This window comes from Xiphophorus hellerii, chromosome 1 (assembly GCF_003331165.1).
Source record: "Xiphophorus hellerii strain 12219 chromosome 1, Xiphophorus_hellerii-4.1, whole genome shotgun sequence".
Taxonomy (NCBI): domain Eukaryota; kingdom Metazoa; phylum Chordata; class Actinopteri; order Cyprinodontiformes; family Poeciliidae; genus Xiphophorus; species Xiphophorus hellerii.
Window position 1 is genome coordinate 14781238 of NC_045672.1, and position 15647 is coordinate 14796884.

Below are 15647 nucleotides of genomic sequence, written 5' to 3' on the forward strand. Positions count from 1 at the left end.
AGGTTAATTTCATGTATATGTTGTCCAAAAAAAAATTTTTTTTCAATTGATATTCCCTCTATCACCCACTTGTATGAACAATTTCATGTTCATACCAATTCCAGTGCTAAGTGCAGAGTCTAGACAGTAAGGTCCACAACTGTGCCTTGCAAAATATTCATATATCCATCAAATTTCTTCATATAAATTCACATTAGGACCACAAACCTCAATGTTTTGTTGTAAGTGTATGTGGTAGACCAACACAAACTACAGAATAATTATGAATAAAAAGGAAAATGACAACTTTCTTTTTTTTTCACATTAATCTGAATGCAATTCCACTTGCAGGTCTTTTTTGGATATTTCTATCAGCTTAACAGGCCAAGAGACTAAAATATTTGCCTATTCTTCTTTGCAACACTTAGAAAGTATGGGGGATTTGTGAACATTCAATTGTAAGTCTTCCCATGATTTGAACTTAATCTCGAGGCATCAAGAGCTAAAGTTGTTGAACAGAAACACATTACATTTCAGATGTATCACTTTCCTTTCTCACTGCAAGTTTGTAGCCACTAGTGTTGGTCTATCACAAAAAAAAAACATCTAATCTGATTAACTTGTACGAAAAACGTTCAAGGGATACAAGTACTTCAGGAAGGACCTTTCAAGCTTATACTGTATAAACAAGCATATCAAGTAGGTTTAGCATTCATCTTTCAACCAGAAGATCATTGGTTAGATTACCTCCATTTGCAGGCAGCTATATACTCAAAGAACTACATGGAGGGTTTTGGAAATGAGAAACACAATGGAATAAAAAATAAACTAAACCAAATGAAATTCTTTTTTTTTTCCCCAGCACAAAACTTACAATAAGGTTTATGAAATTTTGTTAATACATATCCCACAATAAATACCTTTGAGATAAGACAAACTAATCCGTTTGGAAACTAGAACACAAAACACACGAGTCTCTTAAAAAATAAGTCTTTAATTTCTTAAAGAACTGGAGATATCAAGTAAACTGCAGACCGATTGTTGCTCTTAAATACCTACTCCACATAGAATGAATACAACTCCCCGTTTTACACTGTTTAGCAGTTACAGATTAAAGCATAATAATTAAAAATCATAACCCAAAGTCAACACCACACAATGCCTTCATGTACATGCTAACATTGGATGCTTTAGAACCAGATAAAACATTTATGACTGACACATATTTACATATTTTGGGCATGTTGCCTAGATTTAACCAGAAAAGGCTCAGATATACTTGTGAAAGATCTCACAGTATCTAAAGAAATTACATGTTAAAGTCTTTAAATTCAGCTGGGAGGGTTGAACAAGCATTAAAAGAAAAAAAAATAGGCTGGTGTTTTGAAATTCACTGAAATGTTCAAAGATTTCTCTTTTTAGGCATAAGAGTAATTGTGGTAAAACAAAAATTGCACCAAAGATCGACCAGCTGGATTGTAGATGAGCGTGTTTTCTTTATAATTAATAGAAAACAGCTTATTTATAAATTACTCAACAAATCAGCAGAGCTGTAGGTCCATTGTCTCATCACCTCAGAAGTCACAGTTGAGTTGAAGTTTAAATTAAAAACAATTAAAAGCAAAACATTTAAATACATACATTTTAAAAATATTGGCAAAAGTGAAATTCCTCAACAAAAAAAAACCAAACAATATCAGTGGTACATAAATAATGATTATTGCTGGTCCAGTTCTTGCATTTTCATATAAAAGTAGTAATCTCCTTAAAGGTGATCTCTAAGATTTCCGAAATAAAGACTCAGAAATAGCTGGTACTGTGTGCCTGAAGGCTTTAACATTAATGCACATGTTGTGGCTGCAGCTCATCTCAATCCTCCATGTAAACAGGTGGCACAAAACTACACACCTCCTCATAGGTCAAACCTGCAAGAAATGAGGAAATGTTACAAGACTGAAAACAAGATCAAAATTCCTCTGATTTTTTTCCCATAAACAAGATGTCAGGATGCAGAAACATACGTTTCCACTCGTCGATTTCCAGTTCTCTACTTTCAAAGCTCTGGTCGTAAGGCTCGGCCTCGGGCTCGTCTTCTGGGTCATGGTACTGGGAGAAGTAGGGGTGTTCCAGAGCTTCAGTGGCTGTTATCCTCTTGTCTGAATCCAGAACCAGCATCTTCTCCAGGAGGTCCACCGCTTAAGAGAGAAAAGGCCAACAAGTTAATAAAGCTGAATCTCAGTCTATGCTTCAAGGGGCAAAAAAATAAAATCTTGTTTCTGTTTGTTACCTTGTGGATTAGCACCAAGAAAAACATGAGCAAAGTTCCTCTTGGGCATAGGAGGCAAAGAGCTGACATAATTCCTGGCCTGGGTAAACACATCAACACAGAAAATAAAGTGTCAGACTCCACAAGCAGCAGCATGTCAGTGCAGACTGTTTCTGTTTCCATCTACATAAACCCAACACTGTTTGGGAGTCTAATTTCTGAGCCATGGCCACAGTTTTACACTCGTTTGATTTTCCAATAAACATGGACCTGTTGTGATTAATAGAGTAGATACTTTACAGCACTGCGTTTCCACCAAATATAAAAACTAAAAAGATTAAGAACTAAAAAAAAATGGAATATACATTTTAGTTTTTTCTCAAAAAGTTGATATTGAGAAATAAGTTGTATTTTTCTCAATTTTTTTAATTCAGTATTATGAATATTTAAGTAGGTATAATTGCTATTAACTGCAAACAATTATCGAAGCCATCTATATTACTATTATGTCTCTAAAGCTTTTGCTGAAACAAAAACCTTTGCAACGTTTATCATTAAATTTTGCAATGAATATACTGTATATCATTTGTAAAAAAATAAATAAATAACTTATTTCTCACACATCTATATCTTGTTTCCCACCACATACAGTACAGACCAAAAGTTTGGACACAACTGTGTGTCTGGACACACAACTGTGTGTCCAAACTTTTGGTCTGTACTGTATGTTAGATTTGGACATCTAACAGGTGAAACCCCAACAAACAGGCTGAATATCGTATTGAAATTCACAACAATTAGAATTTAACCTCCCAAAAATAATGTATTCCATACAGTCTCTTGCAACATTAGCACTGCATACACTGATACTGTGAAGGTATATTTTTGAGCTATTGTGTTGTGATAAAATGCAGGGTGTTGATAAGAGAGCTGTGCAGCAAACATCTTCCATCAACCTCCTCCTGTTCTTTGCCAAGAAAGCAAAGTGTGGGTCGTTCTCACCTCATGGCTGGGCATCCTGTTGATTAGCGCTGCTGGGGGTGTTCCTGTCAGACGCATTATCTGCTGAAGCTGGTTTATGTCTAGAAAGCTTGTGTCAAGGAGAAAATCATGGCCGATGCAGCATAACATTTTCTACAACAGAATGCTGAAATGTCACAAATATTACAAAAGCAAAGAATTTTAATATAGCCTGAACAAAAAAATAATAAATTAAATAGGACAGCTTCACAAAGAAGCTGGAACCAGCAAGAAGACAAAATAGACTGATCTGACAATGAAAAACATCCAGTAGAGGGAATGTTCCTTTAACTGCGCTCCACCTCATGGAAAGGATACGGTCTGAGCCAGGAAACAGAGTTTTCCCAGTTAGAAGTTCTGCCATGATGCATCCCACTGACCAAATATCCACTAAAACAAACACAAATATAAGAATTTACCTAATCGACAGGTTCTCAATAAGGAATCAGTAACAGGATCTTAACGGACTCAACCTGTCATGTTGTAGTGCATCCAGTTCAACATGATCTCTGGAGCACGATACCAGCGCGTGGCCACATAGCCAGTCATCTCATCATCGGTGTGCCGCGCCAAGCCAAAGTCCAATATCTGAGATGAAACAGGCAAACATTAGCACCCTTAAAATGTTTTAGGTAAAATGGTGTGAATTAGAGAGCTTACTGACCTTTAGCTCACAGTCTTCGTTTACAGCAAGGTTGCCAGGTTTCAAATCCTGCGAGGTTGAAAAGTAATGAATGTGAAATTTTGATCGTCCAGTCGAGACAGTAAATGTATTTTTCTATTTTAAAAATAATCGTCATGAATGTTTAACTCGTCTTACAATAAAAAATGTTAGCCATCTAGAAATTGCACAGTCTATGCTAAGACTAATGATCACAACTTCTACTTTTCCCAAATTCAGACAGTAATATTGGTGAGACAGAGGTTGAACTAAACACTTACTCTATGAATGATGCCCGCTGAGTGGATGTACTGCAAACAGAAAAAAATACACATTTTAGAAAATCTGACAGAATATCGGAACCACTGATTCGTCTCAAGTTTTAATTGGAATGATAAATGGAGAGTTTATTGATTGTTGTTCAGAAAACTTAGTTAATTTATGCTTTACTCAAATAATCATTTTCATTAAAAAATAACATTCATAATAAAAGTAATGCCATGAAACTTCAACAAAATATCACAGCAGAGATTTTAGTAGATCCGAGCTCATGAAGATTAAAAACAAAAGGTGGAGAGATATGGAATACCACAGACCCCAGTTCATCACACAAACAATCATTCATGTACACATCGTCATTCCTAAGGACAAATTGGAAACTCAAATTAATCCACGACGCAAGTCCTTGCAAGGAAAGCCTGTGTATGTATGTAGAGTACCTGTATAACCAGTACTTTTACTGAAAGAACTTGTTTACTTGAATAACTCTCCACCTACTAGTTAACACGTAGCTTTCACAGCAACAAAAACCTCCAATAGTTAAGGAGCTGGGGAGGAACAGACAGACAAGCTTCAACAGTTACACACATTAGAAGCCGATTAGTGAACAATGAAACAGAACTTGAATTGAAAGTATGTATAATACCAAGAAATGAAACTAAACTCCAAAGCACAAAGATGCAGACAAAGAATTGAGAGAAACACCGGTTTTAACCTGAGAAACTGATTAGTCCTGGAAAAAACAGAATGTAGCATCATAAACCCTTAAGAATAATCAGACTCAGCTTTCAAGATGTACAGCATTCATTATTATGAAGGACTAAAACTACCTAAATGGAGACTAAATATAAATCTAATTTAAATACTCAAATGTTAAAATACAAACATCTTCCATCAATCAGTATTTATTTCAAATCTGTCCATCATATCTCACTGATGGTGTGATTAACAGGCTATGACTATCACTCCATAATAAAGCAGGAACACATGAAGTATTGCACTAAATAAATACACAAATAAGCCAGTTTTAAAAACTAAGTGTAGAAAGTGAAAAATTAATCATCGCTTCCGGACAAGAATAAATGTAAAGCAAAATTTTAAAAAAAATGGAAATGAGGATCAAGAAAGCCTAAAATAGAGAAAACATTTTCTATAATACAAATATTTGAGTTAATTACTTCTTTATAAATGTATTACTATTTTATTATTAACTTAGTCCTACATTTTTGAAGTTTTAGCAGATAAAACAGTTTAACCATAAGCTGAATATGTAGGGTATTTTAACAACAAAATAAACAAACCTGCTTCCTTTAATCCCATCTATCTCATAGATTATACATCTGTGTTGAGCCTTAAACGTTATAGCCTGCTAAATTTATCATTGTGAATAAAATAAAGTTGTTTTTGTTTTCTGTGTGACTTTAACTCAGACTTTTTCTTATTTTAGCTCAGTTGAAATTACTAAAATTATTTACACTTCCTTAATGCCAGAGGAGATGATGTTTTATTACTTTGTTAAATTCAGAAGATTAAAATACACTAAGATTATTCTGCCTTTTAGCTCCTAAGTAAATCCCAGACGATAATGTCATGGCTGTGTAAGCTTCTGATGCCTGTGTGTATTTGAAGGTGTATTTCTCAAGGAGATGATGAGAAAACGGTATCTATTAGTCACAGTGAAATTAATCTTTTATCAAGAAGCAGCATAAAAAGACAAATTATAGATTATCAATGGACTCAAACAAAAAAATCATCTTTGGAGTCCTGTGGGCTGATGGAACTAAAATTTGAATTTGATAATAACAACCCTCATTATAATTGATGTAAATAAAAAAGGGGGTGGGGGAAGCTTGTGAGCCTTAGAACATCAAACCAACTGTGAAGCATGACGGTGGCAGCATCATGATGTGTGTGTGGGTGTTTTAGTGCACTTCCCTAAAAAGATGGCATAATATAAAATAAAAAAAACGATGTGGAAACATGCTCTTCCTGAATGACCTCACCTTCAGTCCTCGGAGGATCTGGTATATGAGAAACTGCACGTGGTCGTCTGAGAGTTTCTGACATTTGACAATGTTGTTCAGATCTGCTCCCATTAGGTGAGTCACAAGATACCTGTCGGTCGTAAAAGATTGTCGTCAGAGTTGAAACAAGAAATCTCAATAACTTCCAAACTCAAAAGAAGTCAGAGGGGCTTGAAATAAATAAATTTGCTCTTTGAATCTAATTTTGGAAGGCCAGTTTGGAGCCTGCAGCTTTATTTCCCACATGGCAATAAAAGCTTAAACCAGTTTTGCAGCTACTTCTTTTCACTTCTCTCTTGGGACACTGAAAGGTCAAGCCCTTTGCAAATGTAATATCACTTGGCAAGCACACTGGATAAATGAGCTTAATGGCATCAGCGGATACTTTAAATCCAATCCTAGAACTGTTTAAAATGAATCAAAAGCTCTTAAAGACTGAGTGAGCAGCACTGCTTGAGAGGCGATATGGGAGCAAAAACTAACAAATGAGTGTGCTGCCGCTTCGTCAGTCTGTTGCTAAACAAATATTGGTTTCATAAATACTATTCTATTCTCACAGAGTGTGGGGAACAAGGGCTTAAAATAGCACATTTCAATGTTGGGACTTGTTCTCAGCGGCACACACAGATCAGATACACAGACAGAGAGGTTCGCCCGCCTTGGAAAAACAGCATATAAATAGTGACCTCTGTTTTTCCACTCTCCTATAAGAAAGAAGCGTGGCAGGAGAACCGAAGAGAATCAATCTCTTCATATTTTTTTTTTTTTTTTGGAGTAATCCAAACTTCCGTAAATATTTTTTAAATAAGTTTTCTTTGAAATTGCATTTCAAGTCCTATTTTATTGCTTCAAAAGTTAAACCAACGTGAGCCTTTTAAGTCTAGTGCAATAGCAAACCAGAAGTACTGCAGCTATATTTTTATTTATATCAACACCACTGCACCACAGTGGTAATAATATAAAATAAAAACCACAATTATGAAATAATGAAAGTGTCACAAGTCTTCCTTTTCAAAACACTTCTATTAAAAATAAGCTAAAATGCATTGTAAATGTGAGGTTTGGCCTTAAGTGACGTCTCATATAAATGCACCAGTTTTCTGTACACTGCAGAGGGCTCAGCCCAGGAGAGCCTGCTTGAGCTGTCAGAGAACTTTGATATTAAAATGAAAAATCAAGAGTTATGAAAGTATTCTGCTCCTTTATTCATCCTAAAGCTTTGGAAGATTCAGAGGTTGATTTAGAGAAAGATTTATAGCATGGTGGAGTTGATTGTTATGGAAAAAAAAAGATTACAACACTGCTGTTGTTGTCTGGTTTCAAACTTGCTTTCTAATAGAGCAGGGTTTTGCCAACCTCTCAAATCATACCAACTTTTAACTTGCTTGTTTTTGACCTGGCAACAGCAGCATCTCTGCAACACAGACAAAGGTCCACTGGTCATGAGAATCAGGTTATTTTCAGCAGGTTGGAAATTCATACATCCCATTTATTTCCAGTCACAGACAGGAGGTGGCAAGTCATACGAAGTACAACACTCTTCAGTGTGGCAGCTACTATCGTGTGAAAAAAAACAAACACCAATTGCAGTTTAGTGAGGTGTTTAAAACTGAATTCAGAGAACGCACAAAAGGTGTTCATTTCAATAGCAACGTGTCATTTCACTCTTCAGCAGTTTTGGTTGTTTCCAATCAGACTTTCTCGGGGACAAAAATGAGTCCTTTACTACAGTGTATACATTCCGCTTTAGGAATATTCTGTTGAATTGGCCAAGGAGCAAACTAGTCCAGATAGTAGAAAGGTGGAACGTGTTACACCAAAGTTCTCAGCTGAATTATTTTGAGCTCTGAATCTCTTTCTGTCACTATAGATTCTGAATTTGGTAACCTTTGGAGATATGCAGCGAAACGGGATACACAGTTTTCATGGCAGTTTACATTCAATTATCCTAACCACAGTAATTACTAGCATAGCATGCTCAAGATAGTTTATTCATTCATCGTCTTTCTCTAAAATTATTATTGAAGATGTCACTGCTGCTCTAAAAATAAATTCAAAGAAACAAATCTGGTTTTTAAGGCGAGATTTGGATCAGGTCAAATCTATCAGAAATCTTTTCTCTCTAATGTGGATTGCTAGAGTCTCTGGTAATTGAAGCAGGTCTGTAGAAACCCACAATCCACTCTGCAGAAGCTGGAACTGGCATCTATATAAATACCTCTGTGGTGAAGTGACACAGACACAGACATGGACTCCAGGGTGAAGCCTGAGAAGCACATCTGCTGCATTTCATGCACTGTCTATGCAGCAAGGAACTGTGTGACCATTTTTATGCAACAGGAAACACTGCCAAACAGGGCAGGTTGCTTCCTTTAATACATCTACAGTCACACAAAAAGCCCACTTTAAATAAAAACAGGAACAAAGAAGCATTTTCTACAAATCATACCAGCAGAGTGTAGAAAGCTTAGAGCTCAGTCAACAAACAGGACTTGCCACTTCAGAGTCCTGTCTACAAACGGATAAACAGAATGAACTGTCTCGTGATTAATTGTGCCTGAATGAAGCTTCCAACTTGCACTATTACACACAAAGATGTTATCAAATAATGAGTTTAAGATGCCGTTTAGATGCTCAGGAAGCAACTGAAGGGATCCACAAATGGGCGTGTCTGCATCTAAAAAGACCGCCCAAAGCTAAAATTGACCTGTGAGAAATTCTAAACTCTGATTGCTTGACAATATTTATTTATTAGTTTTCAACAGAAAAAAGTCAGAGAATAAGTTATTAGAGTTAAGTTTCCTTTTGCCAAAACTATACATTTCTTCTATCGCTACTTTTGATGTTAACATCCATCATTTGCTTTCTTTCAGAGCCTAGTTTCTGGCAATTTGATTTTGGATGCTCTTCAAGCTTTTGTGTACGCTTCCTAAGAAACAGATTTAGATGAACAAGTATAAATATATATTTAGATGAACATGCTAAATACAGGCTCAAATATAGCCTGTATTTGGCATATTTGCTAAATACAAAATTTCATTCACCTCTAGGCTCTAGGAAGTGTCAGAGTAGTAAGTCCATGGCCTATCAGCTTCTCATTAGGCATCATTGATTGTAGCTGGTAGTTGAAAGTATAAAAGAATTTGACAGCAGCCACTGAAATATTAAATATACACTATGAAAGCCATTTAGAGGCATTTCTAGACAACTGAAGACTATTGGGTCATAGGTTCAAGCAATTATGGATAAGTGGATGTCTGGGTTGTCCAGGAACAACCAAGGAATGAGCCAGGCTCAAGCCAATCATTAACTGGAACACCAGCATCACCATCCACAGTGAAGCCAAATTACTAACATGAACCGAGATGCCGCTGACCAAGAAAGTAAACACATTCAAGCTTGACTGAAGTATCTGTCGCTCACATGGTCTAGCCAAAATGTTTTCTGGTGAAAACAAATATGGTCAGATGAGACAAAGACTCAACTGTTGAGCCACAATGATGAGATTAGAATTTGGAGCAGCCAGAGTGAGGGCTGCTCCAAATTCAACTGGTTCATCAATCCTATGAAGACCTTTGTCTTCCTAATCTGGAAAAACTACAAGAAATACATAATAGCCCTGGTCATCCTCATCATCCTGACGCTCTTCCTTGTCCTTATTGTCTACACGTTGCCAGGAGAAATCAACTCCCTCATCGTCAACGGATGAAGAAACCTGCTGGGACTCACTGTTGCATTGTGCTAAACTCCAAACAGTTTTAGGTTTCATTCTCAGACTGATATATTTAACCTTGTTGTCTTTTACAGTACTGACAGAAATTTATAGCTCCAATAATACTGACCTGTTGGTAAACATGGTGGTGGTAGCATCATGTCACATGGTTTGAGTGAGCAGTTATAAATAAAGAACAAGAATTACCTTAAATATATTTCAGCTAGACTTCATCTCCATGTAGATAAACCCTTTGTTCAGTGATCAAAGTCTTCTTTAGACATTATACCGACAGAAATGTTCCAACATAAACGAGGGGTTGAAGTCACCATAGTTACATAATCCTGAACAACTTCAGAAGGTAGTCAAAACCCATAACTATAACAAAGTGTAAGAAATAATATCTTGTGGAACAAGTGTGGCACAGTTAAAGGATGCAAAGTGAAACCGCCTGCAGAAGCAAAAACACGCACCACATTTTTTCCTCAGGGTCCATCTGATTAGGAAAACTAAAAACTGACAGGAACAAAATGAAAATATACCAGGAACTTAACAAAAACAAATAAAAAAACAAAAAAGGTGGTCTGTGCAATAGACCAAGACACATTTAACCCAATATGAGTGTAGGATGTACATATCTGGTTGCACAATTTTAGAAAAGCAAGTAAATTCAATACTTTTTCCTTCATCATAATGTTCCCATCACTAAGATCACGAAGCACATAAAGGTATGTGCTTCGTGTGAGCAGCACTGTGGGAGATGTGAGTCTTTCCAACAGGCCAAAAATATTATTGACATGCAGAATTTGCACGCAGAACACCAGAAAAACAATCTTACAAAATGTAGCACGCAATCTGAATATGTTAATATTGCCGATACGACTACAGGTATATTGAGCAACTTTAGTCCACATAACTCTAATCTTCACCCGCTGTGAATTAAATACATTTAAACATATTCCTGTTTAATTCCTGTTTTTTAAATGTCTGAGGTAGTAAGTTGCTTTGAAAAAAAGAAAAAAGAATTGTTGCTGTACATAATTATAAGTAAATTATATTCACACCACTGCTAGTGTATGTCGACTTTAGATTGCAACAGGAGCACTGCACTTCCAATTTCAAAATAATATATTTGCAAGTAGAAGCAAAAAACTTTCTAAATGTCTACATTTCTACAAAATAAGGAAGGAAGCCGGTGATTAAATGTTCTGTAGCAGCCACACAGTAAAGAAAGCAACAGACTATCCTCTAAAAAAAAAAAAAAAGTGTGCCAATGTAATTAGTCTGCTGGCCAGACTCCAGGGGTTTTCCAACCTGAGTTCGGACTGACTGCTGTCCAGAAGCTACAAGTTATGCTACCTTCACTCTGGTTAAATTATACAGATATACTTATTTTAACACAAAACATGGATTAATGCAATTATCTAAAACAAACTAACTTACACGTCTTTGAATTCTTTTAGACTTGTAGCAGGACTGAAAACATCCAAGAGCCCAATGACCTATAAAAAAAAAAGAGAAAGAAAAAGAAAGCAACATTGAAATTAAAAATACAGAGAGCAGAAAATATAACCTTCACTGAGACGCAGATTTCTTCAAACAAACAATATTAAGCAGTGAATAAGTATTTTGTTTTTTAGCCCGTTTGCCTCCAGGAAGAAACAAACAGAAAAAAGCAGCCCACTCACATTTTCATGCTTCATGTGTTTAAGCAGCCGCAGCTCTCTGTAGGTTCTTTTGGCGTGGATGATGGACTGGAAAGGTCGGGAAAGCTTCTTCACAGCGACCTTCAAACCAAGTTTCTCATCAAATGCAGAACTGTTGAGTGAAAAAGAAAAAAAAAACATTTAACCTTAAAAGAAAACCAAAAGAATATATGACTGCACTGTAACTTTTTTTTAATTCGATTATAGGTATTAAATTCAGCAAAGCGAGCTTCTTCAATTAAGGCTGATAAAGCAGATTTCAGACGGCTCCTACGGCTGAGTTTGCTCTCAAAACAAAATTAGGTGTAGTGAATTGAACTGAAGGCTGAGAAATGGGCGGCATCAGCAGAAAATGTCACTACTCAGCAGATTGGGACCAGTCTCTGACAGTAATATATCCTCCACCTTGTCAGCCGGCTGCCTCTGACCAAAACCAAGATTCCTCCATCTTACTGTAAAAGCTGCTGCAGGCAGAAACCAGCTTTCAACTGAGATGAAGCGAAATGAGCAAAAAAAAATTATAATTACTGTACCCTGTAGCGGTTCCTCATTTCACTTAAAGCTCGACTGTTTACCGACAGCAACATTACTTGTTGAATTTATCCGTAGCACATAAAGGCTTTGTTTCATATCAACTACTAAATGTTACAAAATAAAATGTGCTGCAGCTTCTTTGACAGAGGAAATGGTTTTGAAACCATCAGGAAAAAGAAGGGATTTCAAGACGACTCCATTTATGCATCAAAGCTCACGTTTCTAACCGTTAGCTGCATTTTGAGATTTCCAGTTCTGGTGTATTTGGTAAAACTTAAACTAAAACAAAACAAAAAAATAAAAATAGATGTTTTTGAATTTAGACTTGCATCTCACCTGTCAAATATTGTAAGGGAAAATTTGACAACTTTGATCACTGGACTACAGGTGCATTACTACTTTAAAATGCATCTTTGCGATTATGAATTAAACATGTCTGCCATTTGTCTAAAATAATAGGAAAGAAAATCCCTGTGACTCCCAAATTTACAGCATTTGAAATTATATTATAGGTTATGTCTGTGTCGTTAATTATGGCCCATTTCCTGCTTTATTGACAAAGTACAAACATTAGGGTGGTTTTATTACAAGGACAGGATATTAGTAAAATGAAGACTGGCCCGACCAATCCCTGACATGCTTAAATGTTAAACACTGAACTCGATTGTCGGGCATGGTGCCCTCCGCCCTTAAATGCATCAGGATAAAATGAAGTCTATCGATTGCATGCATCACTATAAAACTGCTTGATTTATTAAAGGGAAAAAGAAAAAAAATAACAAGGTGAGGTCATTAACCCAAACAGAGACAGATTACCTCATCGCCTGGCACACATGCCTGTTTCTATTTGCAAAACAAACATCTGCTCCCTACCTGTGTCATTATGTTTCACTAAGATAGCAGGAAAAGCAGAGTTGCACAACATATTGTAACACAATGTTCCGCACATGCCCTGCATTAATGTTCTGCGTGCAAACAATACACTTCGCCAGACAAAAAGGGCTCTCTCTGCTTTCGAAGCCCAACCCAGACACAGACTTTAGTGACTGAGATGTAAGAGCTCATGAAAAGTGACAGGACCACTTGGAAGACAGAAAGAAAGCTGAGACAAAAATGTTGGTCAACTACAAATAGTCTAAATAGTTTGTTATCAACAGTCAAATAGCACAAGCAATAATTGCGATCAATCATACATTCGTATGGAAAAACTAATACAAAATAATACTTTCAGTCTTTGAGGTTTCCAAATATTCTCGATTAGACTTTAAGAGCTGAATTGAAATAATCAACATCAACACAACTATGGAAAAGAATACTTGGAAGTAACGTCTGAAACGCTGTTATATTTCAAGTCCCTTGCGTACACATTACGCATGCCAACACAATGAGCCAGGTGAAAAGACTTTAAACTATGCTGTGCCTCTATACATGATCTAAGAGTCGTGTGACTGAGATGCTAAAACTCTTCAGGAGTGGCACCCAAAATGTTGCATATCAAACAGACCTCAATAAATCCTAAAATTATATTTTACTATACAATAAACAATGCAATAACTGCTATGTAAAGATGATCATAGTCTTAATCCCTGTGAGGAAAAAATGAGTAGTGTGATAAGAAATGTAATTTTTCATTAGAACAGTAAACTCTAGTTGATTGTGTCTGCAAACCCCAATAAATTGAAAGAATTGGGAGGTGTGATTTTGTTAAATTTGATTCATTATCAAGTTTGTTTCTACTACTGCAAGTTTCATAAGCGCATCAAATAATACATCTGAAAATATGTTTGAGAACAACTATTGCATGCTGTTGTTGCCTAATGTAACTGAAGTACTGAAATAACCTGTTTGATGAGAAAGTTTTATTGGAACAAAAGAAACAAGTACAGGCAAACATTCTGAAAACATTTCTAAAATGCTTGTTTTCACCATTTTATCATCACAATAAATAAAATATAACATTCAAAGTCCATATATGCCATTCTACTCATTAACTAAATGAAAAAGCTCAACCCTTGCATAAAATAGACTACTTTAGAAATGGGAATGCTTCTGATAATCAGATTTGTTTCATTATCAGTGTGCATTTGCTATGGAGCTGCCAAAGAAACAAGCTGTTTCTATTATTAGGAAAGCAGTAGACCTAAAAGTCACACATTTCACTGCAGTTTCAATTGTTCATTATGTACTTTTGCAATGCATGGTTAACCATAGCTCTTTAAATGCAAAAAAAGAAAATCTGCCAGCGACTTTTCACATTCGAACAGCTAGAGCAAGTAAACAACCGCAACTGATTAAGCAATTAATCGAGGAAAAAAAACATTACTATTACTACCGTACTTGTCCTGTGAAACCATTTAACCGAGAAGGAATCGGATCACTATGTGAAGTATGTGATCGAGACAGTCAGTCATTCTTGGGACTGATCCAATGACAAAATAAGAGTAGTCGCTTTCTGCAAAAAAGTTCATGACAATGTTGCTCTTTAGCGTGGGATTTGTTGATAGATCGAAAATAATCTTAAATCAACTGAAGGTATCAGAATATAACTTGATATATGTTGACAGAGCCATTCTGGCTCCACCTTGCTAACCTAAGTTTAGCTTGTGCCTCTGCAGGCCTCGTCTCAATGAATGGAGAAGTTAGTTGCCTCAACTCTGCACACTTCTACTTTTACAGAAAACGTGATTTACCAAACCGATCCATAGGCGCCTGAGCCCACCGGAGACAGGTCCCGGTACCGCCGCGGGACTTCCCATATCGTTTTATTGACCTCCTGCAGGTAAAATCCGGATCTTTCTTTCTGCGACATTCCTGCAGAACCAACCGTCGACCACCAACCGTCTCTTTCTGCCCCGTGCTGCTTCTTTAACCCCGAGCCGAGAAGAGCTCCGCCACACAGACAACAGCAGCAGGAGATCACGCAGGCGGCCCCACGCAGGCTGGAGATCTACGCGCAGCTGTAGATCTTCAAGTTGTTTTCTTAACACAAAGTTGCAGAATCACCGCCTGTTGCGTGCACACACTTTTAACTCTCCACTTTCATTTGTTCCTGTCTCTTCCAGTAGCAGATACTGTTCCTGAGGTCTCTAGGTGTAGTCTCGCGAGAAGTCGGTTCCATAGCATACAGCTTTTAGAAGAGTCGCAAACTGAAACCAATACTAACTGGGAGAAAATAAAGGTATTTTTAAGTGTGGAAAAAAAGGAAGAATTTAATCAATTTTTTTTTACAGTTTACATAAATATTATTAATTACGGAATATTAAAAGGACAATAGAAAAATCGATTTTTATCTAACAATAGCTTTCACATCATCTGAAAAGTGAGTCCTATGATGTTCAGAATGAAAATATAATTTTGTTCAAAATATTTGTTAATTTTATTTTGGCCCAAAAAATACATAAAAAATAATATTTGTCAAACTACTGGAAGTGCAATCGTGATGTAGATCCTCACTTACAGAGAGAAA

The 15647-nt window shown here is 36.4% G+C and overlaps 1 protein-coding gene across 1 annotated transcript; it reads right to left on the reverse strand.

Annotated features, from left to right (window-relative positions):
- Window positions 1-953: 953 nt before the first annotated feature.
- Window positions 954-15260, reverse strand: mapk14a (mitogen-activated protein kinase 14a). The gene is made up of 12 exons (XM_032573338.1): window positions 14872-15260; window positions 11630-11759; window positions 11385-11443; window positions 6209-6320; window positions 4208-4237; window positions 3930-3977; window positions 3739-3853; window positions 3584-3655; window positions 3248-3327; window positions 2267-2345; window positions 2001-2174; window positions 954-1904 (listed from the first exon to the last, which is right to left on the reverse strand). The coding sequence occupies exons 1-12, from the start codon at window positions 14988-14990 to the stop codon at window positions 1849-1851; spliced, it is 1074 nt and encodes a 357-aa protein (XP_032429229.1). The 5' UTR covers window positions 14991-15260; the 3' UTR covers window positions 954-1848.
- Between the last annotated feature and the right edge of the window lie 387 nt (window positions 15261-15647).

What these genes read in the sequence shown, in the direction of transcription:
- mapk14a (XM_032573338.1), bottom strand. Translation starts at nt 14,990, where the DNA reads ATGTCGCAGAAAGAAAGATCCGGATTTTACCTGCAGGAGGTCAATAAA. An exon ending in AACACATGAAGCATGAAAAT is followed by an intron (nt 11,444 to 11,629) that starts GTGAGTGGGCTG and finishes TTTTTTTTATAG; the next exon opens with GTCATTGGGCTCTTGGATGT. An exon ending in AGATCCTCCGAGGACTGAAG is followed by an intron (nt 4,238 to 6,208) that starts GTGAGGTCATTC and finishes TTCTGTTTGCAG; the next exon opens with TACATCCACTCAGCGGGCAT.